The sequence below is a fragment of the Salvelinus fontinalis genome, chromosome 11 (genome assembly GCF_029448725.1).
Source record: "Salvelinus fontinalis isolate EN_2023a chromosome 11, ASM2944872v1, whole genome shotgun sequence".
Taxonomy (NCBI): Eukaryota; Metazoa; Chordata; class Actinopteri; order Salmoniformes; family Salmonidae; genus Salvelinus; species Salvelinus fontinalis.
Window position 1 is genome coordinate 26,239,624 of NC_074675.1, and position 25,961 is coordinate 26,265,584.

At 44.2% G+C, this 25,961-nt stretch overlaps 1 protein-coding gene across 1 annotated transcript in view; it reads right to left on the reverse strand.

Annotated features, from left to right (window-relative positions):
* cog5 (component of oligomeric golgi complex 5) overlaps positions 1 to 25,961 on the reverse strand; it is a 91,009-nt gene that overhangs the window by 8,137 nt on the left and 56,911 nt on the right. The window contains exons 8-14 of the mRNA XM_055938134.1: positions 12,401 to 12,560; positions 12,179 to 12,291; positions 11,983 to 12,060; positions 9,426 to 9,507; positions 7,531 to 7,735; positions 3,025 to 3,186; positions 2,766 to 2,865 (exon numbers count right to left, since the gene is read on the reverse strand). Of these exons, the coding sequence (XP_055794109.1) occupies positions 2,766 to 2,865; positions 3,025 to 3,186; positions 7,531 to 7,735; positions 9,426 to 9,507; positions 11,983 to 12,060; positions 12,179 to 12,291; positions 12,401 to 12,560 (900 nt within the window). The remainder of the gene's footprint in view (positions 1 to 2,765; positions 2,866 to 3,024; positions 3,187 to 7,530; positions 7,736 to 9,425; positions 9,508 to 11,982; positions 12,061 to 12,178; positions 12,292 to 12,400; positions 12,561 to 25,961) is intronic.

Here is a 25,961-nt window from a genome sequence, read left to right on the forward strand (position 1 = left end):
GAATTAGGGCCATCTCAGGAAGACAGAGCGAGAGAGAAAAAGCGAGAGACAACATGTGCAAAGTGGTGCCATAGCAACGGTCTAAAAATGGCAAAGCAACAGTTAACTATAGCCTTAGAGTGTAGTTGTGTGGATGGCAAACACGCACACACAGAGGCGCACACACAAACACACACACACACTGACATTCATGACACATGCACGTGCCCACACACACACACAGAAAGGTGTCAGGATACCAGCACTGAAGTAGCTTCCTGTTCACACCTGAGTATGTCTACGTTTGTGTGAGTGAGTGTGTGTGTGAGAGTGACTGTAGATCAGGCCTGTGTGTGTCGCATCTCAGTGTGTGTGTGCGTGTGTGTCAGAGTGTATATTTAGAGCTTGGGGTGTCTGTGGAGGAGGCTCCAACCTACTAATAAAACTTCTAAGTTAGTCACTGTTAACTTAGAAGCATGTTTTTTTACCCTTCTCATTGATGAGTAATTTTTTTAAATGTAATACATTTAGAATAAAGCTGTAACGTAACAAAATGTGGAAAGAGGGAAAGGGTCTGAATACTTTCCGAATGCACTGTAATTAGAGGGGTGTAGGCATAAAACAAATAATAATAATATTAAAGTAAAACAAAATAAGTAACCAATTCAGACCTTTACAATTAAGTTAGCAGACTTCATGAGTAAGGGTGGGTAATGAAGAAAAATAAAGAAAATTAAAACAATGATATGATCGCTGTAGGACCAATAGCACTTAATCCATTATCTTAATTCATTATTAACAATATACTTTAAAAGACCTTAAACCAAAATCTGCCATCCTTTAAGTGCTCTATACTATTTACCAAAAAACAAGAAGAGGGCATGTGCAAAAAGTCTATCCTCTTATATAATAATTCATCAGTGCCTGTAGGGAAAGTCCTCCCTGGGAGATAAATTCAGTAGCCTAAGCCGAGTGAGACAGGAATCAAAACAGGAAGAAAAACAAGCAAAAGCAAAAAAGTGATTGTGTAGTAGCCCAAATGGGGATAGCTAGCCCATATGTGTAGTAGTCCAAATAGATTCAATATATTTTTACCTCCCTTTTTCTCCATAATTTCGTCATATCCAATTACGATCTTGTCTCATCGCTGCACCTCCCCAATGGGCTCGGCACAGGCGAAGGTCGAGTCATGCGTCCTCCGAAACATGACCCACCAAACCGCGCTCCTTCACACCTGCCCGCTTAAACCGGAAGCCAGCCGGACCAATTTGTCGGAGGAAACACTAGTCAACTGACGACCGAAGTCAGCCTGCAGGTGCCCGGCCCGCCACAAGGAGTCGCTTGAGCGCGATGAGCCAAGTAAAGCCCCCCCCCGGCCAAATCTTCCCCTAACCCGGACAAAGCTCGGCCAATTGTGCGCCGCCTTATGGGACTCCTGGTCACGGCCGGTTGTGACACAGCCTGGGATCGAACCCGGGTCTGTAGTGACGCCTCAAGCACTGCGATGCAGTGCCTTAGATCGCTGCACCACTCAGGAGGCCCCTCGTAAAGTGTATTTTTATCTGTTTTTTTAAATCAAATTTTAGTGCTTACATCAGTTGATGTGAAGTAGAGTTCCGTGTAGTCATGGCTCTATGTAGTACTGTGTGCCTCCCATAGTATGTTCTGGACTTGGGGACTGTGAAGAGACCTCGTGGCATGTCTTTTGGGGTGTGCATGGGTGTCCGCCAGCAGTTCAAACTGACAGCTCTGGGGCATTCAACATGTCAATACCTCTCACAAATACAAGTAGTGATGAAGTCAATCTCTCCTCCACTTTGAGCCAGGAGAGATTGACAAACATATTATTAATGTTAGCTCTCTGTGTACATCCAAGGGCCAGCCGTGCTGCCCTGTTCTGAGACAAAACTTGGGCCTGTAGGACCTGCCTTGTTGATAGTGCTATTAAGAAGGTAGAGCTGCGCTTTATTATGGACAGACCTCTCCCCATTTTAGCTACTGTTGTATAAATATGTTTTGACCATGGCAGTTTTACAATCCAGGGTTACTCCAAACAGCTCAATTTACACATTATTTATTACAAGATTTAAGTGAGGTTTAGGGTTTAGTGAATGACTTGTCCCAAATACAATGTTTTTAGTAAAAAAACAAACGTATTCCTTGCCAGCCACTCTGAAACTAACTGCAGATCTTTGTTAAGTGTTGCAGTCATTTCAGTCGCTGTAGTACAGTTGCTGACTTGTATGGTGTTGAGTCATCCGCATACATAGACACGTCTTCGTTTTGATCTGGATACTGCTTTCAAGCTCATTTCTGCAGCATTGGTAAAGATGTGAACAATACATGTTGCTGATTTCATTCCTGTGCTGTTTGTAACTACCCTGGTAGGTTGACTGATAACCTGAACCAGGTTGCTGGCACTGGTTACAGTTGGAAGATTTTTCTTAAGCGGGCAGTTTGATGAAAGCCAGTCAATATTTAAAACCACCCAGAAAATATACCTCTCTGTTGATATCACATACACTATCAAGCATTTCACACGTTATCCAGATACTGACTGCTAGCACTTGGTGGTCTATAGCAGCTTCCCCCAAGAATGGGCTTTAGGTGAGGCAGATGAACCTGTTGCCATATTACTTCAACGGTATTTAACATGAGATCCTCTATAAGCTTTACAGGAATGTGGTTCTGAATATAAACAGGAACACCTCCACCATTGGCATTTCTGTATTTTCTGTAAAAGTTATAACCTTGTATTGCTACAATTGGTTGTTGTGGTGACATACCAGCTGCTCAGACTTGACGCAGAAGAGCTGGACGGTCTTGGCAGCGTTCTTGGCCACCGCCAGAGTCAGACTGGTGTCTACCGACGCCACGTTCAGCTCACTGTGGAGGACACACACATAACATAACATGTAGGACATCGGATAGAACAGGATCAGCAAAAGAAAAAGTGAGATGAACAACAGATGTACGAAATAATATTTCAGCTTTTTTCCTGAGAATTTTGTCTGAGTAGGGAACAGTGTTTGTGTAGGTGTGTACCTGGTGATGGTCTTGATGATGCTGTCCAGTTCGTCGTGGGAAGGGGGGTTGCGTCCCCCCATGGGGAACACCAGGTTGATGGGGTCAAACAGACGAGACAGAGACTTGGAGAGGTACGCTGCCTCGTAGGGCTGCAGGGAGTCCTTCAAAGCCTTCTCTGGACTACACACAGACACATGTTATTGATCACATGAATGTGTTCACATACTATATACATTGACGGTTAATTATTTTCCTGGTTTGAACAAAGTTCTACATTTGGGAACATGCCTAGAGGCCAGATTCTCTGTCTATTTACACATCTCACACACGCTGATCTAGGCCCACAGCGAGTGCACAGTGGACTGGTCTGTGCTGCTGGAGCGTGATGAAGACATCAGCAGTGACAGGCTCTGGCAGGCCTACCCTCTCTTACGACTCTCTCTCTTTTCTCTCACACTGATGAAATGGGGAAGAGGTAGAGCTAACAAGCTAACAACAGCCTGTAGGGGCGTCAAGGGACAAGGTTGGATATGGGGTTGCGCATGATTACACACACACACACACACACACACACACACACACACACACACACACACACACACACACACACACACACACACACACACACACCCACACACACACACACACACGCACACACTGCTGTATGCACTTCTCCAGCAGCGCTCCAATCTTTGGTTCATCTGGCCAGTCATTTTATGCACCATAATTCATCAGACAGGGCGCTTATTGATTAATGGTGCTCTCTCGTTAACTGAAATGTAGCTAAATGAGAATAATGACAATGACGACGAGTGATTTTCGCACAGGAGCAAATGTGCATTCAATGTTTGTTCTCCATCTCATCACCCTCTCCTCTGACTTATCCCTCCGTGTCAACCAGCCGATTCATCCATCTCTTCCCACCCCGTCACTTCTCCGTCTGGGCTTTTTCACACTACCTCCTTTCATCCTTTTCCCTCACTTTATCCGTTCGTGCAGTTCTCTATCAGCTTGTTCGTGTACCCTCTTTCCTCTATTCATGCACCTCTCTCTTCCCTCCCTCCCTCCCTTCGTCCATCCCCTCTCCCTCCCTTCAGCCCCCTCTCTCCCCTCTCTCTTCAGTGCCCAACCACAGCAACAGACACCTTGAGTAACAGAGGCAATTTGGCCCACAGCAGCGCCCGTAATTACAAGTTTAAACACTGAGACGACACACAACACACAGGCTGACAGCTCTAAATCAGAGAGCAAACAGAGAGACGAAGCGAGAAAGAGGTTATGGGGTAGAGAGAGACAGGCAGAGCAAGGAAATGAAAGAGAGGTAGAGAGCGGGATGGAGAGAGGGACCCAAGAGAGAAGAGAGTAATAGAGAGAGGGAGAGAAAGATAATTAATAGAGTCAGGGAGATAACCTGGGTCTGCTCCCAGTGGCTCTCATGTACCCATGGTTAATCAACACTGACTCAACTTGACTGAGTGCCAGGGGGATAACCAGCAGGGCCAGGCTCTGTAGCCTGAGTACCCTGGCACAGGATCTCCTACTGGGAAACAGGGAGCAGCAAGGGCCCCTGGCTGGGCCTGGAGCTCTACACCATTAGGTTAATGTGTGACTCATATCAGGCTCCAGCAGTTACAGACATACGCTACAGTGTACAGGAGCCATTTCCACCTGTCTGGTCACATAGCCATCACAACGCAATTTAAACACTCAAGTTGTTGCATCTGTCACAAATATAGTTGCTTATTCCAGACATCTACAGGCAGGATAGGGATATGTTAGGCCTGAAGTTCACCCAGTAGAGAGGGACTATGTCCCAAATAGCACCCTATTCTACGGCTGTCCCTGACAAAAAAAATATATCTTGGTTGACGAGAGTAGTCTGTTCTTCCTCTGACTCTCTTCCTCTGCAGCAGAGGTAACTCTGGATCTTCCTTTCCTGTGGCGGGCCAGATGAGAGCCAGTTTCATCATAGCGCTTAATGGTTTTTGCAACTGCACTTGAAGAAACGTTCAAAGTTCTTGAAATCTTCCAGATTGACTGACCTTCATGTCTTAAAGTAATGATGGACTGTTGTTTCTCTTTACTTATTTGAGCTGTTCTTTCCATAATATGGATTTGGTATTTTACCAAATAGGGCTATCTTCTGTATAGCACACCTACCTTGTCACAACACAACTGATTGGCTCAAATGCATTAAGGAAAGAAATCCCACAAACAAACTTTTAACAAGGCACACCTGTTAATTGAAATCCATTCCAGGTGACTACCTCATGAAGCTGGTTGACAGAATGCCAAGAGTGTGCAAAACTATCATCAAGGCAAAGGGTGGCTACTTTGAAGAATCTAAAATATATTTTGATTTGTTTAGCACGTTTTTGGTTACTACATGACTCCTTATGTGTTATTTCATAGTTTTGATGTCTTCACTATTATTCTACAATGTAGAAAATAGTAAATATAAAGAAAAACACTTAAATGAGTAGGTGTGTCCAAACTTTTGACTGGTACTGTAGGTGTAATATAGACACCCTATGTTTGAATAAAACCAACTATACTGTATGTAGGATACTTTGCCTGATGCTTTGCCTGATGCTTTAGGCACTGAAATTAAAAATCAAGACACACAAATGACTAAAGAGGGAACAAGAGATCAATATAGCCTAACCAGAAGAAAAAAACCTGTTCCCAACCCGACCCTCTTCCTCCCGCTGGCCTTCTCAGATTCTGCCATTATGCTCCTGAAGTTGCTGGTAATAGGCTACACCAGCGGTCGGCAAGTTATCGTACCATTTCTACTGATCTGCATGCCAGTTCTGATTTTCATATGCACATTTTTGTGGAACAGTTACATTTAATTCATAATAAAGTCTTCACATCTCAAAATCAATGTCATGTGGTTAATAAAAATGATATCTAAATGAAAATTATACAAATTTAACTACTATTGCCATTGCCAATATGTAAAAATAGCCTACATAAAGCCAACAAATAAAAACACTGTAGCCCGCAGGTAGAAAATATCCTGATAAAAATAAATATCCTATAAACCACATTTGCTATTGCATGGCCTGTCTGCAAGGAACTTGAAACATGGTATCAACGTAACTTAGGTCCAGCCTGAAGCTCACACTAGCAAACTTGTAACATTGTATAAAATACAGTTGAAGTCGGAAGTTGACAATATTGAGACAAAGAAAAAATGACTTTCAGAAGCTCCACAGTGATGATGACAGCCAATTGGAAATAGTACATTTGCGCACAGGCCAGGTAGCCTAGTTCTATGCGTAATCAGGTGCGTGTCCTTACTCAAGATTGACAGGAGCACTCCAAACAAAAGACAATGAATAAATTGACAACTCGTAAATGGAAAGAAATAAACCCACATTTTTCCTCACAAGTGTAGCCTAGATTGTGCACTCCTAAAAAGACAACGGTAAGACTAATATTAATAATATATTGAATCCATTAACAGAAATGACCGTAACAAAACAAACATTTTAGATGAGAAATTATGGGAATTAACTGTAAATGTACTACTGGTGTGCCATCCCCGCGGCCTCTGCAATGGATTAGTCCAATCAGACAGGCGTGAATCAGACCAGTGTCTCGTGTGCCATAACATTATTTGTACATATTTGCCAATGCTCATCAAAAAAATATATATATTGGCCGACCAACAGCCTATCGACCAAACAATTGACTAAATGGGGTCAGCCCTACCCTATTCCCTATTTAGTGCACTACTTTTGACCAGGGCGATGGGAGGGTGAGTCTGGTCTAGCAGGATTCTATAAAACTCTGATGTTGATGTTTCTTTATCAATCGTTTTCTTCAACTGTCCTTCGATCGTTCTCTGTTCTCTCCACTACAAAGCCCTGTCTCTCCTCAGAGAGGTGCCATATAGCTTGCTCCCGTCAGATAGCTACTGCCCTCCATGTCTGCATTCAACTACTTCTTATACACTCACACTGGAGGCCTTTGGAAAAGCTTTATCTCTCTCCCTTCTTTCACTCTTTCTGGCACTCTGCCCACACACATACACACTTTATCTCTAACTCGCTCTCTCTCTCCCCCATCACTCTCCTCTGAGCACTCTAAAATATAGTAGGTTTAATGGACGTTTACTTTCTGCTCCATCCATACCAATCAGTGTGCTGGCTGTGGCCGGTTCTGTGGTTTGTTTTAATTGCTAGTGGTCTCCCATATTTAAACTCTCCTACAGCTTTAGTACTGTATATAAAGAGATAGAGACTTTACCACGTATCACAGAATGTGTGTGTGTGAGAGAGAATCTTCATACTGAAATTATTTCTGTCAATCACAGCAAGCTGGGTCAAATCCCACACTGGTTAGTTAAGGTAAGGCTCTGTCTCTGTGTGTGTGTGGTGTGTGGTGTGTGGTGTGTGTGTGAGACTCATCCCGAACCGGTCGATCACTGAGTAGGATGTGAAGAGGCAGACTGCATACTGTAACAAAGCCGAGAGAGTGTGTGTGTGTGTGTGTATATGTTCACTTCAGACTCACTCATAGTCGTGTTTGGTTTGTGTGAAGAGGTCCTGGTTGTCTATCTCTGTGGTGGGCAGGTCCATGGCGGTGTCCAGCCCTGCGCTGCTCGATATCACCCCCTGGATGCTGGAGCTGTACTGCTGCAGCCGACGCCACAGGTCGTTATAGAGACGGAGAAGCTTAGGGTACTCTCCCTCTAATGCTTGCTTGAGGAAGGATGAGGCTGGAGAGGGAGAGAGAGAACGAGATGGAGAGAGAGTGAGAGAGGGGGGAGTAGGGGTGAGAAGGAGGTCACAAAAAGAGAAGGATGGGAAGGAGGACGAGCAGAAGAGTGGAGCCGGAAAATGTCACCTTCTGTGTTTTAATGACTGCAAAGGTAAACATCTGCTTTGATGCACACGAACAGTCTTTCTGCTCCCGTGAACTAGAAACATCACATTATCCCCGATTACCAGACTAGAGCATGGATGAAGGGATGAGACTGAAACAGAAAGACTATCCTGATAAAAATAAAATAAAATAAATGGTGCCATTTTCCCGCTCATTATTATGTTAATTGCCTGACTTTGCGAGTGATTAGTTGCTCGTTAAGGGATGATATGCAGATTGTTTTAATGTAGATTGATTTGGTGAATGCATAATATAGTGTATTATAATGATTCATACAGGTTTGAACTGAAGTACTTTCAGGCTCTTGTATATTTCCATATGCTAATAGAAACAAAAATGATTTCACCATAAGAGAAAGAATAAGAGAAAAACATTGAAAAATATTTGGAGGGGTGGGGGGCACTGGCACAGAGACAGATGGATAGAGAGAGAGAAAGAGAGAGCCAGGGAGACAGAGAGAGAGGGAGGAAAGAGAGCGATACTGGGCCTGTGCGGATTAACTCCGTATTGACCAGTGAGAGTGAATGAGGAGCATCATTAACAGGTGTTAACACTGTACTGTGTTAGAGCAGGGATCAATAGACACTGATTCGTCCAAGGCAGGCTGCTGTAGGCTTCACGACATGGCAAAAACACACGTAATGATTAGGGTGATGGTGACTGGATCATAGCTTGACTTCGCTCTTTCTTTACCCTGCCAAGAGAGCACTTTGTATAGGTTGTGTTGTAGACATTTTCCCTTAGTATCCTTTTCATGTCATCCGCTATCAGTCAATGTTCTCGAGTCTCTCTCACCACCAGGGCATTAGATACAGATCTCGGCAGGAGAAACGGCAACGGCGTCTAGAAGAGTTTTTAGAAACAGTTCCATACGCAGTCAACAGATCCTGTAGGTAGGCAGCCCACAGATCCTTGTGTGAAAATAGAGTTAACAGCACCACAGGAACCAAACGTGCCTCTCTTTTACTCACATCTACTGACATGTATCCCTTCTGCTGAAATTGTAAGATAGGGAGGGGGCGGAAACCTTTCTCCGCGGTGTGTGTGGATGGATGCTGTTGGGTTGTCTCTCCACCTGTTATAGGGCCTGTCCCATGGCGGGGTATAAATTAAAGAAGGGGTGTGCGAGTGTGTCTGTATGTGTTTATAGACCCTGTCCCGTCTGAAAAGGGGGTATATATCACCAGAGAGGTGTAATCATACCCCGCAGTGTTTGGAACGGGACAGGGAGGGGCGTTTAGGGTTTATAGGCGAAGGGAAGAGTGATGGCCCACTGTTTGTGCTGTACCGCTGACACACACACACACACACACACAAACGCAGGGAAACGCAGGTACAGCATTATTTGCAGGTGGCATAACGCTATGGCTGACAGAGAGAAAATGAAGAGAAATGTGAGAGGGAGAGAGAGAGAGAGACGCAGAGAGAGAGTAAGCACACACACACACACACACACACACACACACAGCTACGAGGGTGCATCAGCGTTACTCTATGAAACAGACATAGCTATGTAGCCTCACCAGCCGTAGCTCTCTGGAACTCCACCGAGAGAGTGTGTGTGACATCACTCCAAAACGTGTAGAGGATATCGGGCTGGCCGTCCTGCCGAGAGAAGAGAGAAACAACTGAACAGAGGGTCACACAAGGAGACACACACACACAGGGCTGTGATGAGTGCAGTCTGCGCCCAACAGGCAGCAGGGCAGTGTGACTGACATTATCATCATTATCTACCAGTGTGATTCTCAGCAGCACCAGATGCTGCTATCGCCGCACACATTTATCACACTGCAAACCAGCTAGAAACACACACACGCGCGCGCGCCCACCGTGCTGTGCCATAACCATCACCGTGGACAACAATGACAGCTCCTCGCCATAATGACAAGTCATAGCAGGGCGTCTCACGATGGGCTGAGGAGGCTTGTCCACTAATGAGTATCCACTCCTCTGAAGCACGCCGAGCTAGTACACACATCTGACTCAAATAAAAGTCTTGTAACACAGGGAATACACACGGACTAGATAGGGTGGTGAGGACAGAGGAGTGCCATTTTTAAACACACACACAAACGTAAATGCAAACACTGACACACACACACACACGCATGAACACTCAAAAACACACACACACACACACACAGTTTACTGAACACACACACGACGGAAGTGAAAGTAGAGAGGGAGGGGAAAGTCTAATCAAAACAAAGACATGGAGGAGGAGTGTGTGTGTCACTACGGCCCTCCATCAACGTGGCCCTCCTCGCCTCCGAATACAATCACTGCTAATCAGTGGAGAAGGAACACACATACACACACACACACTGGGAGGTAAGAAGGACACACAAGCATGCACACACACACACATAGATGCTAGTAGCAGATTAGTGTGTGTCTTCGATGGGTGAATTTCAATTATTTAATGGCCGTGTCTGACAGAAACTAAAGTAAACTAGGCCTACTTTGCTTCATGTTCTGCACCAGGGGTGGGCAAACTTTTTGGCTCGAGGGCCACATCGGGATTTTGAAATTCAACGGAGGGCCGCATTTTTTGGGGGACCAATTGTTTGTTAAAATCAATTTGCGGGGGCCTCCTGAGTGGAGCAGCGGTCTAAGGTACTGCGTCGCAGTGCTTGAGGCGTCACTACAGACCCGGGTTTGTTCCCAGGCTGTGTCACAGTTGGCTGTGACTGGGAGACCCATGAGGCGGCGCACAATTGGCCCAGCATCGTCTGGGTTAGGAGAGGGTTTGGCAGGCCGAGATTTCCTTGTTCCATTGCGCTCTAGCGACTGCTGTGGCGGGCCAGGCGCATGCATGCTGACACGGTCGCCAGGTGCACGGTGTTTCCTCCGACACATTGGTGCGGCTGGGTTCCGGGTTAAGTGGGCATTGTGTCAAGAAGCAGTGTGGCTTGGCTGGGTCGTGTTTCGGAGGATGCACGGCTCTCGACCTTCGCCTCTCCGGACGGGAGTTGAAGTGATGGAACAAGACTTTAACTACCAATTGGATACCACAAAATTGGGGAGAAAAAAAAAGTATAAAAATGTTTGGGTTTAAAGATAAATGATTATTCGTATTTAAATAACAATTATGTTATGTCTCGCGGGCCGGATTGAAGTGCCCGGCGGGCCATACTCCCCCCCCCCCCTTGTTTTACACTGTCCTGTGGCCCAACACAAAGAGAAAGGACACACACAGTCCATCAATGCTAACCTGCTAATGTTAAACCAACACAAAACAGACCAGACCATGTGTATGTCCTCCTTCTAAAACATACGCACACAGGCATGCACGCACACACACTAGATCTTAATTGGGGCAGACTGATAATAGGTCCACTGCTCTCCCGAATATAAAAGGACAATTATAGGACTGTGGACTTTTATAGAGGATAAAGAGAGATAGGGAGACAGATGGAGAGAGCGTGACAACGGAGGGAACGAGAGGGTGGGGGAATAGAAGCAGAGCAAGAGAGGAAGGGAGAAAGAGAGGAGCGGGAGCAAATTAAGAGGTCTATGCTCCTGTAAGAAAGAAAATTGGCACAACTGAATCTCTTTCAGCTTGTATTAGATAACTCAAGTCCCTCCGAGCTGTTCTGCTTAACAGCCCAGCATTCTGCTGATGCAAGCAGAGTCAATAAAGCCTGGGTAGGTCTGGTTCAGGACAGGCCCAAGTAACGGACCGGTCAGGATAGAGAGAGGGGAATGGGAGAGGGAGAGGGGAGGGGAAAAAGGTAGGTAGGGGAAGGCAAAAGAGAAGAGAATGATACTGCCAAGAGTTTTTTTTAAATTATTTTACCTTTATTTAACTAGGCAAGTCAGTTAAGAACATATTCTTATTTTCAATGACGACCTAGGAACAGTGGGTTAACTGCCTTGTTCAGGGGCAGAATGACAGATTTTTACCCTGTCAGCTCGGGGATTCGATCTTGCAACTTTTCAGTTACTAGTCCAACGCTCTAACCACTAGGCTACCTGCCGCCCCGGTAGTAGAGGAATAGATGTTGTGGAAGGGTGTGCTGATGACAGTCCAGGGGCAAGGACACACGGGCCTTTTATGAGGACATGGCGTCTCACCTTAATGATCTCACTGATGAAGCAGACGTGAGTGACAGGGTCTCTCTTCTTCGTCAGGACCTTCTGGAGGTGTTGCACCTAAACACGGAGAGATTACAGGTTAACTCCGTACTCCCTGACTAGGTACATTACTCTACTTCAGCAGGTAAAAATGTGCACATTTACTTTTAAAATATCTGTAAAGTTAAAAGCGTACCTGTCCGCAAGCGGCACAGATCTGGTCTATGAGTTTCTCTAGGTTGGTCCAGAGAGCAGCTCGGAACGCTGCCGTGTTACCTGGGGTTGGCATCACTGCTCTGCCTGGCGCACCTGACACACATACACAAATGAAATGACGCGGGTTAAAAAGTTACACACGACAAGAGTACCAAAACTGAAACACTATTTTCCTCACCCCCTAACTCTCACCCCCACCTACCTCTGTTGCCAGTGGGCTGGGTGAGTCCCTTGATGTCCAGGGCGGTGGTGACGTTGTCCTGTATGGTGGTCCGGTAGCCCTCCACCACCCCACTGATGGTCTCCCTCAGACTGCCCAGGTTATAGAACACCTGGAGGGCCGTGCCCACCTGGGTCGGGTTCTACATGGGGACACAGAGGAGAGGAGACAGTTGGTGTGTGCGTGTGTGTCAGGTTCAGTCATTCAACCCCAACCCTATCTAGTCTGAGACAGTTAGTCTTGGAGCAGAGTGGAGTCCAATCAACCAACTAAATACACGTCAGACATACTTCTACTAACTGGACAGACACACAGAATGGAGTGTACCTCACACTCTGGAATAGCACACAGAGAAACACACACACACACACACACACACACACACACACACACACACACACACACACACACACACACACACACACACACACACACACACACACACACACACACACACACACACACACACACACACACACACACACACACACACACACACACACACACACACACACACACACACACCTCCAAGCTCAGATGATTGACGTCACTATACGCAAGGGAGGGGCTGGTCTAAAAATGGGTCATATTCAACAATTCTCCTCAGCTAACGGAAACAGATCAGGATACGCAAGTACTCTGACATTTCTCAGTGTGAATGTGTGTGCATGGTTGTGTGTGAGTAATTACTAGTAGGGTCTGATAGCAGCTCTTATTAAGGAACCAGCGCTCAGTACTAATCGGAGCTTTGTTCACCATCGTCCAGAAACCGCTCACACCCTCCCCATCTTTCCCTCCCCTCTCTCCTTGCTGTTGCACACATGAAACAGAGATTGAGGTCAGACCCCAGTCTTCTAGCTCCCTCCCTCTCCATCTCATTTCTCCGGCCTAACGAGTTCTTGGAAACACAGTTTCAACTCTCTCCATTCTTAACTCAAGGCCATTTTGGAAACTGCCCCTAAAGTCAGCTTCAGCTGGGTCATAATCAGGAAGCCAGCGCCAGAGCTCACGGCACAGTTAGGTGTCAGCTGGTGGATGTGATAATGTCAAGACCCTGTCATGGAGCCTCGACCCCTGCCGTCTGGAAGACGTGACACTATATGTCTCATGTCTGCAGTCCATGGATCGGTCCATGGGGTGACACAGGTGTTGAGTAAACCATGCTGTTATCATGTCCAAAGCCATGACGCAGTACTTCTAATGCCAAAAAGTTTGCTGTGGATAAAAAGGACGCGTCTATGCATGACACACACACAGAAATACACTTACTGATGAGGGACGATATTTGATCAGTTCTTTGCGAGCTTGAGCTCTGCAGCGTCCGTCCGGGTCAGGTGGGTAGGTGTGTGTGTGTGTATATATATATACAGGGCTCTGTGAAGGCCAGTCAAGTTATTCCACACCGATCTCAACAAACCATTTCTGTATGGACCTCCCTTTGTGCATGGGGGCATTGTCATGCTGAAACAGGAAAGGGCCTTCTCCAAACGATTGGAAGTTGGAAGCGCAGAAACGTCTAGAATGTCATTGTATGCTGTTGCGTTAAGATTTCCCGTCACTGGAACTAAGGGGACTAGCCCGAACCATGAAAAACAGCTACAGACCATTATTCCTCCTCAACCAATCCGAATGAGATGCTGTGGCGTGACCTTAAAAAGGCGGTTCATGCTCAAAAACCCTCCAATGTGGCTGAATTAAAACAATTCTGTAAAGAAGAGTGGGCCAAAATTCCTCCACAGCGATGTGAAAGACTCATTGCCAGTTATCGCAAACGCTTGATTGCAGTTGTTGCTGCTGAGGGTGGCACAACCAGTTATTAGGTTTAGGGGGCAATTACCTTTTCACATAGGGCCATGAAGGTTCGGATAGCTTTTTTCCCTTAATAAATAAAATGATCACTTAACTGCATTTTGTGTTTACTTGGGTTATCTTTGTGTAATATTAAAATTTGTTTGATGATCTGAAACATTTAAGTGTGACAAATGTGAAGAAAAAAATCAGGAAGGGGGCAAATACTTTTTCACAGCACTATATATATATATATATATATATATATATATATATTACAGTTGAAGTTGGAAGTTTACATACACCTTAGCCAAATACATTTAAACTCAGTTTTTCACAATTCTTGACATTTAATCCTAGTAAAAAATTCCCTGTCTTAGGTCAGTTAGGATCACCACATTATTTTAAGAATGTGAAATGTCAGAATAATAGTAGAGAGAATTATTTATTTCAGCTTTTATTTCTTTCATCACATTCCCAGTGGGTCAGAAGTTTACATACACTCAATTAGTATTTGGTAGCATTGCCTTTAAATTGTTGAACTTGGGTCAAATGTTTTGGGTAGCCTTCCACAAGCTTCCCACAATTAGTTGGGTGAATTTTGGCCCATTCCTCCTGACAGAGCTGGTGTAACTGAGTCAGGTTTTGTAGGCCTCCTTGCTCACACACGCTTTTTCAGTTCTGCCCACAAATTTTCTATAGGATTGAGGTCAGGGCTTTGTGATGGCCACTCCAATACCTTGACTTTGTTGTCCTTAAGCCATTTTGCCACAACTTTGGAAGTATGCTTGGGGTCATTGTCCATTTGCGACCAAGCTTTATAAGTCTGAGAGGTTGCCTCAATATAACCACATAATTTCCATCCTCATGATGCCATCTATTTTGAAGTGAAGTGCACCAGTCCCTCCTGCAGTAAAGCACCCCCACAACATGATGCTGCCACCCCCGTGCTTCACGGTTGGGATGGTGTTCTTTGGCTAGCAAGCCTCCCCCTTTTTCATCCAAACATAACGATGGTCATTATGGCCAAACAGTTCTATTTTTGTTTCATCAGACCAGAGGACATTTCTCCAAAAAGTACAATATTTGTCCCCATGTGCAGTTGAAAACCGTAGTCTGGCTTTTTTATGGCGGTTTTGGAGCAGTGGCATCTTCCTTGCTGAGCCGCCTTTCAGGTTATGTCGATATAGGACTCATTTTACTGTGGATATAGATAATTTTGTACCTGTTTCCTCCAGCATCTTGACAAGGTCCTGGGATTAAGTTGCACTTTTTGCACCAAAGTACGTTCATCTCTAGGAGACAGAATGCGTCTCCTTCCTGAGCGGTATGACAGCTGTGTGGTCCCATGGTGTTTATACATGCGTACTATTGTTTGTACAGATGAACGTGGTACCTTTAGGCGTTTGGAAATTGCTCCCAATGATGAACCAGACTTGTGGAGGTCTACAATTGTTTTTCTGAGGTCTTGGCTGATTTCTTTAGATTTTCCCATGATGTCAAGCAAAGAGGCACTGAGTTTGAAGGTAAGCCTTGAAATACATCCACAGGTACACCTGCAATTGACTCAAATGATGTCAATTAGCCTATCAGAAGCTTCTAAAGCCATGACATCATTTTCTGGAATTTTCCAAGCTGTTTAAAGGCACAGTCAACTTAGTGTACGTAAACTTCTGACACAAAGGAAGTGTGATACACTGAATTTAAAGTAAAATAATCTGTCTGTAACGATTGTTGGAAAAATGACTTGTGTCATGCACAAAGTAGATCCTAACCGACTTGCCAAAATGATAGTTTGTTAAAGACATACAGTGGGGAGAACAAGTATTTGATACACTGCCAATTTTGCAGGTTTTCCTACTTACAAAGCATGTAGAGGTCTGTCATTTTTTATCATAGGTACACTTCAACTGTGAGAGACGGAATCCAAAACAAAAATCCTGAAAATCACATTGTATGATTTTGAAGTAATTGTACTTCTCCTTAATGCAACCGCTGTGTCAGATTTCAAAAAAGCTTTACGGAAAAAGCACACCATGCAATTATCTGAGTACAGCGCTCAGGCACCAAAACAAGCCATACAGATACCCACCATGTTGTGGAGTCAACAGTAGTCAGAAATATTATTATAAATAATCACTTACCTTTGATGATCTTCATCGGAATGCACTCCCAGGAATCCCAGTTCCACAATAAATGTTTGTTTTGTTCAATAAAGTCCATCATTTATGTCCAAATACCTCCTTTTTGTTCGCGCGTTTAGTTCACAAATCCAAATTCACGAGGCGCAGGCACTTAGTCCATATTCTGCCATTGAGTTGAGTTCCCATGCAAAACTAGACAGATAGCTAACTACTAAGTCTTCAATAAAACTCCCAAGGCGTGACTTTTCTTGAATGAACATATTGAAAACGTTTATGTTGTAAAACTGCAAAATACAGAAAATAATATACTTTAGTATTCAATTCACACCGACATACTGTAGCTGTACATTATACATGAAGTTGAAGTTGCATAAATACAAAGCACGTGCTAAGGTACCATGCATCTGGCATGATGCCAAACCATATAGCTAATTGTTACTCATATGGTAATTGGCTAACTCCTTTCATTAGTCTAATAATGTACAACCATCTATGTAGAATAACAAAGCATATTACACTAGAAACAGTAACAAAACTACAGTATTTTATATTTTACAATTCGTTTGCATGACGCGTGAGCAAAGTAATACAGCTGACGGCATACATGAAAGGCATTGCAATTTGTGTGAGTAAATGCAACCAACCAACATTGATGAGTAAGCAACTCTATCAACAACAAGATTATCATCACTAGCTAAATGCTTGAATCAAACTTACAAACAAATATTTTCTGAGGCTGAAGCGTGACAAGAAATAACTACACTGAAAGACCTGCACCGTAGCGTTGTTTTTAGCTGCTTCTATGCGTGCAGAACTAATTTTCTACTTCCTGTTTGCGTAGTCTTTATAAGTACCATAAAGCTCCACTAGGGGGCGAATAACACCATGGAACACAATGAAAATCCATCTTAACCATTGTAATAAAATAATCTGTTACCTTCTAACAGGATGGCAGCACAGTCCAGACGAAAAATCAAAAAAGTTACATTACAGTTCGTAGAAACATGTCAAACGATGTATAGAATCAATCTTAAGGATGTTTTTAACATAAATCTTCAATAATTTTTCAACCAGACAATTCTTTTGTCTTTAGAAATGAAAAGGAACGAAGCTCGCTCTCACGGCCGCATACCTCAGATTTCCCACTTCCTGGTTGGATTTTTTCTCATGTTTTTGCCTGCCATATGAGTTCTGTTATACTCACAGACATCATTCAAACAGTTTTAGAAACTTCAGCGTGTTTTCTATCCAAATCTACTAATAATATGCATATCTTAGCTTCTGGGCCTGAGTAGCAGGCAGTTTACTCTGGGCACCTTATTCATCCAAGCTACTCAATACTGCCCCCCATCCATAAGTTAACAAGACATTTGTGGAGTGGTTGAAAAACGAGTTAATGACTCCAACCTAAGTGTATGTAAACTTCTGACTTCAACTGTACACACACATACAGTGGGGAGAACAAGTATTTGACACACTGACGATTTTGCAGGTTTTCCTACTTACAAAGCATGTAGAGGTCTGTAATTTTTATCATAGGTACACTTCAACTGTGAGAGACGTAATCTAAAACAAAAATCCAGAAAATCACATTGTATGATTTTTAAGTAATTAACTAGCATTTTATTGCATGACATAAGTATTTGATCACCTACCAACCAGTAATAATTCCGGCTCTCACAGACCTGTTAGTTTTTCTTTAAGAAGCCCTCCTGTTCTCCACTCATTACCTGTATTAACTGCACCTGTTTGAACTCGTTACCTGTATAAAAGACACCTGTCCACACACTCAATCAAACAGACTCCAACCTCTCCACAATGGCCAAGACCAGAGAGCTGTGTAAGGACATCAGGGATAAAATTGTAGACCTGCACAAGGCTTTGATGGGCTACAGGACAAAAGGCAAGCAGCTTGGTGAGAAGGCAACAACTGTTGGCTCAATTATTAGAAAATGGAAGAAGTTCAAGATGACGGTCAATCACCCTCGGTCTGGGGCTCCATGCAAGATCTCACCTCGTGGGGCATCAATGATCATGAGGAAGGTGAGGGATCAGCCCAGAACTACACGGCAGGACCTGGTCAATGACCTGAAGAGAGCTGGGACAACAGTCTCAAAGAAAACCATTAGTAACACACTACGCCGTCATGGATTAAAATCCTGCAGCGCACGCAAGGTCCCCCTGCTCAAGCCAGCGCATGTCTAGGCCCGTCTGAAGTTTGCCAATGACCATCTGGATGATCCAGAGGAGGAATGGGATAAGGTCATGTGGTTTGATAAGACAAAAATAGAGCTTTTTGGTCTAAACTCCACTCGCCGTGTTTGGAGGAAGAAGAAGGATGAGTACAACCCCAAGAACACCATCCCAACCGTGACGCATGGAGGTGGAAACATCATTCTTTGGGGATGCTTTTCTGCAAAGGGGACAGGACGACTGCACCGTATTGAGGGGAGGATGGATAGGGCCATGCATCGCGAGATCTTGGCCAACAACCTCCTTCCCTCAGTAAGAGCATTGAAGATGGGTCGTGGCTGGGTCTTCCAGCATGACAACGACCCGAAACACACAGCCAGGGCAACTAAGGAGTGGCTCCGTAAGAAGCATCTCAAGGTCCTGGAGTGGCCTAGCCAGTCTCCAGACCTGAACCCAATAGAAAATCTTTGGAGGGAGCTGAAAGTCCGTGTTGCCCAGCGACAGCCTCGAAACCTGAAGGATCTGGAGAAGGTCTGTATGGAGGAGTGGTCCATAATCCCTGCTGCAGTGTGTGCAAACCTGGTCAAGAACTACAGGAAACGTGTGATCTCTGTAATTGCAAACAAAGGTTGCTGTACCAAATATTAAGTTCTGCTTTTCTGATGTATCAAATACTTATGTCATGCAATAAAATGCAAATGAATTACTTAAAAATCATACAATGTGATTTTCTGGATTTTTGTTTTAGATTTTGTCACTCACAGTTGAAGTGTACCTATGATAAAAAAATTACAGACCTCTACATGCTTTGTAAGTAGGAAAACCTGCAAAATCGGCAGTGTATCAAATACTTGTTCTCCCCACTGTATATACAGTGGGGAGAACAAGTATTTGATACACTGCCGATTTTGCAGGTTTTCCTACTTACAAAGCATGTAGAGGTCTGTCATTTTTATCATAGGTACACTTCAACTGTGAGAGACGGAATCTAAAACAAAAATCCAGAAAATCACATTGTATGATTTTTAAGTAATTAATTTGCATTTTATTGCATGACATAAGTATTTGATCACCTACCAACCAGTAAGAATTCCGGCTCTCACAGACCTGTTAGTTTTTCTTTAAGAAGCCCTCCTGTTCTCCACTCATTACCTGTATTAACTGCACCTGTTTGAACTCGTTACCTGTATAAAAGACACCTGTCCACACACTCAATCAAACAGACTCCAACCTCTCCACAATGGCCAAGACCAGAGAGCTGTGTAAGGACATCAGGGATAAATTGTAGACCTGTACAAGGCTGGGATGGGCTACAGGACAATAGCCAAGCAGCTTGGTGAGAAGGCAACAACTGTTGGCACAATTATTAGAAAATGGAAGAAGTTCAAGATGACGGTCAATCACCCTCGGTCTGGGGCTCCATGCAAGATCTCACCTCGTGGGGCATCAATGATCATGAGGAATGTGAGGGATCAGCCCAGAACTACACGGCAGGACCTGGTCAATGACCTGAAGAGAGCTGGGACCACAGTCTCAAAGAAAACCATTAGTAACACACTACGCCGTCATGGATTAAAATCCTGCAGCGCACGCAAGGTCCCCCTGCTCAAGCCAGCGCATGTCCAGGCCCGTCTGAAGTTTGCCAATGACCATCTGGATGATCCAGAGGAGGAATGGGAGAAGGTCATGTGGTCTGATGAGACAAAAATAGAGCTTTTTGCTCTAAACTCCACTCGCCGTGTTTGGAGGAATAGAAGGATGAGTACAACCCCAAGAACACCATCCCAACCGTGAAGCATGGAGGTGGAAACATCATTCTTTGGGGATGCTTTTCTGCAAAGGGGACAGGACGACTGCACCGTATTGAAGGGAGGATGGATGGGGCCATGTATCGCGAGATCTTGACCAACAACCTCCTTCCCTCAGTAAGAGCATTGAAGATGGGTCGTGGCTGGGTCTTCCAGCATGACAACGACCCGAAACACACAGCCAGGGCAACTAAGGAGTGGCTCCGTAAGAAGCATCTCAAGGTCCTGGAGTGGCCTAGCCAGTCTCCAGACCTGAACCCAATAGAAAATCTTTGGAGGGAGCCGAAAGTCCGTATTGCCCAGCGACAGCCCCGAAACCTGAAGGATCTGGAGAAGGTCTGTATGGAGGAGTGGGCCAAAATCCCTGCTGCAGTGTGTGCAAACCTGGTCAAGAACTACAGGAAACGTATGATCTCTGTAATTGCAAACTAAGGTTTCTGTACCAAATATTCAGTTCTGCTTTTCTGATGTATCAAATACTTATGTCATGCAATAAAATGCAAATTAATTAATTAAAAATCATACAATGTGATTTTCTGGATTTTTGTTTTAGATTCCTTCTCTCACAGTTGAAGTGTACCTATGATAAAAATTACAGACCTCTACATGCTTTGTAAGTAGGAAAACCTGCAAAATTGTCAGTGTATCAAATACTTGTTCTCCCCACTGTATATATATATAAATAAATAAAAACACACAGTATATGCCCTGTTGGGGCTCTGTGGCAGCTCAGTGCCAGTGTGAGATGTTTTCACGTTGCCTCGCCCCATTGTAAAACACAAACACCTTTTGTTCCCAGTGTATCAGGTGCCGGGGGGGGATTTTTTTCTTTCGGCAAGACAAAAATCAGGCTAATTGGTTTGGCTTGATTGGACACACACACACACACACACACACACACACACACACACACACACACACACACACACACACACACACACACACACACACACACACGAGTAGTGAGACCTTCTCTGTCGACGGGGAGGTGAGAGGAGCAGTCTAAAAATAGCCCCACTCAGTCTTAATGAGCATGTGGCAGCATACACGGGCTGCCTCCCAAATGGCACCTTATTTTCTACATAGTGCACTACGGGTCCTGGTCAAAAGTAGTGATCTATGTAGGGAGTAGGGTGCCATTTTTGGTATTTACATTAAACCCCCCCCCATTTGGTTTGTACACTGCTGCTACTCACTGTTTATTATCTATGCAGTCATTTCACCCCTACCTACATGTACAAATGACCTCGACTAACCTGCACCCCCGCACATTGACTCGGTACTGGTACCCCCTGTATATAGCCTCGTTATTGTTATTTTATTGTGTTACTTTTTACTTTTGTTTATTTGGTAAATATTTTCTTAACTCTCTTGAACTGCACTGTTGGCTAAGGGCTTGTAAGTAAGCATTTCACGATAAGGTCTACACTTGTATTCATCGCATGTGACAAAGTTTGATTTGAGACACAGCCATACAGTACAGGGGAAGAAACCACCCTTCACAGACCATTACTGTATTGTTGTCGTCAGGCAGGAAGCTGCATCCTTATAGACACCATGTCAGATAACCTCATTAAACCAGGCAGGGAATGTAATATTCACAGTGCTGAGGAACACAAACACCTGGCTAGGTTCTTGGCTTCCTTCACTGCTAGGCCTATTCTTTGACATGACAGTGATGCCCTGACCGTAAGGCTGCTGTCATGGTTTCTGCATTTCTCATTTCAAGAGACGTCCCGGTAAAATAAAAATAATTCTGAACATATGAACGTAGCCAAGGTCAGTTAAATTCACTCACAGTGTTACATATTCAGCCGGCAGAGCCTGCCTCTTTACAGATGGCCTGGGTCCGCAGTATTAAAATATATATCTCTATGGCTGGGCCTGCTGCTAGTACAAGGTTGGTGTGAACTGGATCCCACACACTCAGGGAAGACATCCAAAAAGGTACATCATCACACAGAAAACAACCATTTCTCATTATAAGTGAGGAGGATAGCAGGCCATATGTGCAGGCATATTCACATTCACAGGAGTGAGAAAGGCTTATTCTGGTGGTTACAAGATTAGATGCATTTCTCTAGAGGAAGGTAGGCAACCATGGAGAAGAGGGCTTTGCATGCTGTGTCTCTATTTTGTTTCGGAGAGAGGCATGTTTCAATGTTTGTGGTTTTGTTCTTTCTAAAACATTACAGGCAGGTTTAATGTTTGTTTTTTGGTGTGCACGCGTGTGTGTGTGTGTATGTATGTGTTGTGGTGATGGGCTGGGGGGGGGGGGGGGGGGGGGTCTCTTCTGTTTGACTGGTTTACTGTTTGACTGGTATTTGAGTGAAAGCAGCTTACAGGAGCAGTGATGTGAGCAACAGGGGGCCTAGCCATCAACATTGTAACCAGACACATACGTTCACACACACACACAGCTTTTCTTTGAATAAGGAATTCATTATACAGAATGCATACCAATGACGACGACTGACTCAACCTCAGAAACATTCCCCTTTCATTTACCTCTGCTGGAATCAAAAATTGAATGTAAGTCATCTCTAGTGATGTCTTCTCTTTTCCCAGAGGATTTGAGGTGAGTGGTTTAAGGCACTTCTGGGAGTAGTTCCAGCTACTGCAGCTTCCAGGTAACTTCCCCTGTCAGAGAGACTGAGGCATCGACGCGAATGACAACCCTCCGCTTTGCACTTCCTTCCTACAGACACCTGTTGGCCTGAACCATTACCCACTGTCCATACGCCCTGTTAGCTTTTACCACTGAAGGGACATTTACACACACAGAGTCACACAGTCACAAACTCACACAGTCACACACTCACTCACACACACACACACACTAACACACTTACTCACACGGTATGACAAGAAATTGTTCAAACAAACCAAATCGCTGATAAGAGGATGGGTGAGATGGTTTACACACATGCTGGTGGGTTATGTACCATCTGACGTTTGCTTTCCTGTAAGTGTGTCTGTGTGCGTGTGTGTCTCAGTTGTATGACACATCTTTGAGGTAACAATATCAAACAACGCCTATGACATATAGGTATGCCATGACTGGGCATATGTCTGTCTGGGGTAGATGTCTGTCCATGGAGTAGGTGTCTGTCTGTCCTGAATGGGGTTCATGACTGGGCATATGTCTGTTTTAGGGTCATCTATAAAAATGCTGGGCAGGCCCAGTTGCCCATTATTTTGCCTACTATGACTATGTCCCCATAGAATGACAATGCCTTCATTCACAGGGCACGAGTGGTCACTGAATGGTTTGATGAGCATGAAAACGATGTAAACCATGTGCCACGGCCGTCTCAGTCACCAGATCTCAACCCAATTGAACAGTTATGGGAGGTTCTGGAGCGGCGACTGAGACAGCGTTTTCCACCACCATCAACAAAACACCAAATTATGTAATTTCTTGTGGAAGAGCGGTGTAGAATCCTTCCAATAGAGTTCCAGTCGTTTGTAGAATATATGCCACGGTGCATTGAAGCTGTTTGGCTGTGGTGGCCCAAAGCCCTTTTAAGAAACATTATATTGGTGTTTCCTATATTTTGGCAATTACCTGTATGTTGGTGGGTTAGGCACACTCTGACATTTGCTTTCCTGTAACTGTGTGTGTGTGTGTGTGTATATGCGGGTGTGTCTGTGTGTGTTCTGGGAGTAGATCCAGCTACAGCAGCTTCCAGGTAACATCACCTGTCAGAGAGACTGAGGCAGCGATGCAAATGACAACCCTCTGCTTTCCACTTCATTGGGTCCTTCCTACAGACACCTGTTGGCCTGAACCATTACCCACTGTCCATAGCTTTTACCACGGAGTGGACATTTACACACACACACTCGTTGTGTATTTGTCAAACAAACCAATCGCTGATAAGAGGATGGGTGAGAACATTCAGACACATGTTGGTGGGTTATGTACACTCTGACATTTGCTTTCCTGTAAGTTTGTGTGTGTGTGTGTGTGTGTGTGTCTGTTTGATGACAAAGGTCCAATCTGCTTTGATGTAACAATATCAAACACAATAACGAGCTTATGATTTTACTTGACTTAATCTACAGCTGTCTGAGTTCCTCACAAAGTTGTATTCCTAAATTGCTGAGAGTGACGTTAGTTAAAACAGAGGTAAAATGCACTAAATCATTCAGGAGGAAAGGAGATAAATAAAAAGGTATGAAAGTACATCTTTTAAAAGAGATATAACGAAAATAGAGGGCGTGTTAAGCAGAAGAGCCAGAAATAAGAGAAAATAACGTCTGCCGTGTGAACCAAGGCAACCCCATAACAAACATTAGGAAGGCCTACTCAAGTCTTTTAGGGCTGGTTGTGTACAATTAAGACAGACACACACACGACAAAACACACACACGACAAACGACCAGGAGAAAGAATGCACGTTTTAGGAGAGGAGGATAGGAAGAAGACAGAGGTATGGGAAAATGACAGAGGAGTGAAAAGGTGACAAACAAGTGCATGTAGAACGGCGTCACAAGTGAGTCAATGAGAGGGGAAACGTTGGAGAAGTGTAAGAAACAAAAATCACTTGGCAAACAACACATTTAGTGTCTATTTGGACATCACAGTACAGGATCAAACTCTACTCAGAAGACTTGGATAATTGGCTCATGTCTTCAAGGCTGGGGGGAGACGTGATATCGTCAAATATGAATATAAAATGAGGACTTCAATGTGCATGAAGCACACGCACACACACACACAAGCCTCATTAATAGCAAATAAATAGACTAATGAATATGAGGAGACGATAGCTCAGTACTGTCATATTAATGGTAGCTTGAGCTGCTTCTGTTGTTGTTCGATGACAAACCTCTTGCCCTCTGCTAATGAGCATGAGGTGACTTATGTTTCCCCCAACATCACTGGCATTTAGTTTGCCTTGATTTGACATCCAAACTAAAAAGGTCAACGTTTGAATAGATGCTAAAATGCTATTCAATATTCAAGATGTGTACAATAGCAAATTATGCCCATTAATTATCATACATTTACCACCAAACAGACACAAATCAGTGTCTTTCTGCTCGATGAACCGGAACCAATATAACAGGAAGTGGTCCTGTGCTGCTCAGTTGGTAGAGCATGGTGCTTGCAACACCAAGACCGTGAGTCGATTCCCACTGTGGCCACCCATATGAAAATGAACGCACGTATGACTAAGTTGCTTTGGATAAAAGCACCTGCTAAATAGCATATATTATATTCTGTGTCATAGGAGGAAGAAGTGTCCGACTCAGTACATCTTCCACAAAACAAGTGTAAAGTGGTAGAAAAATCCCAAATTTTCTTGTGGACCAGTATATATCTCCATAGAGAAATCACCAGGTAAGCACAATGGCTTGTTCTGCTCTCTTTCCACCCAGAGCTCTAACTATAACGCATTTTAACTAGTGGGCCTGGTAATGTAAAACAGTGAGGGAAAGTGTTTTTCCAGCACAGAACACTTGTCTCCCCGCTGGTACACAGAAGAAACACATGCTGAAAAATTGGTCCTCACAGAACACTGAGCTACACTGAGGAAACAATAGCACTTTGTTTGAGCCAACTTGGCACGCTGCCGGATATAGCCTGTAGCTGACAGAGTG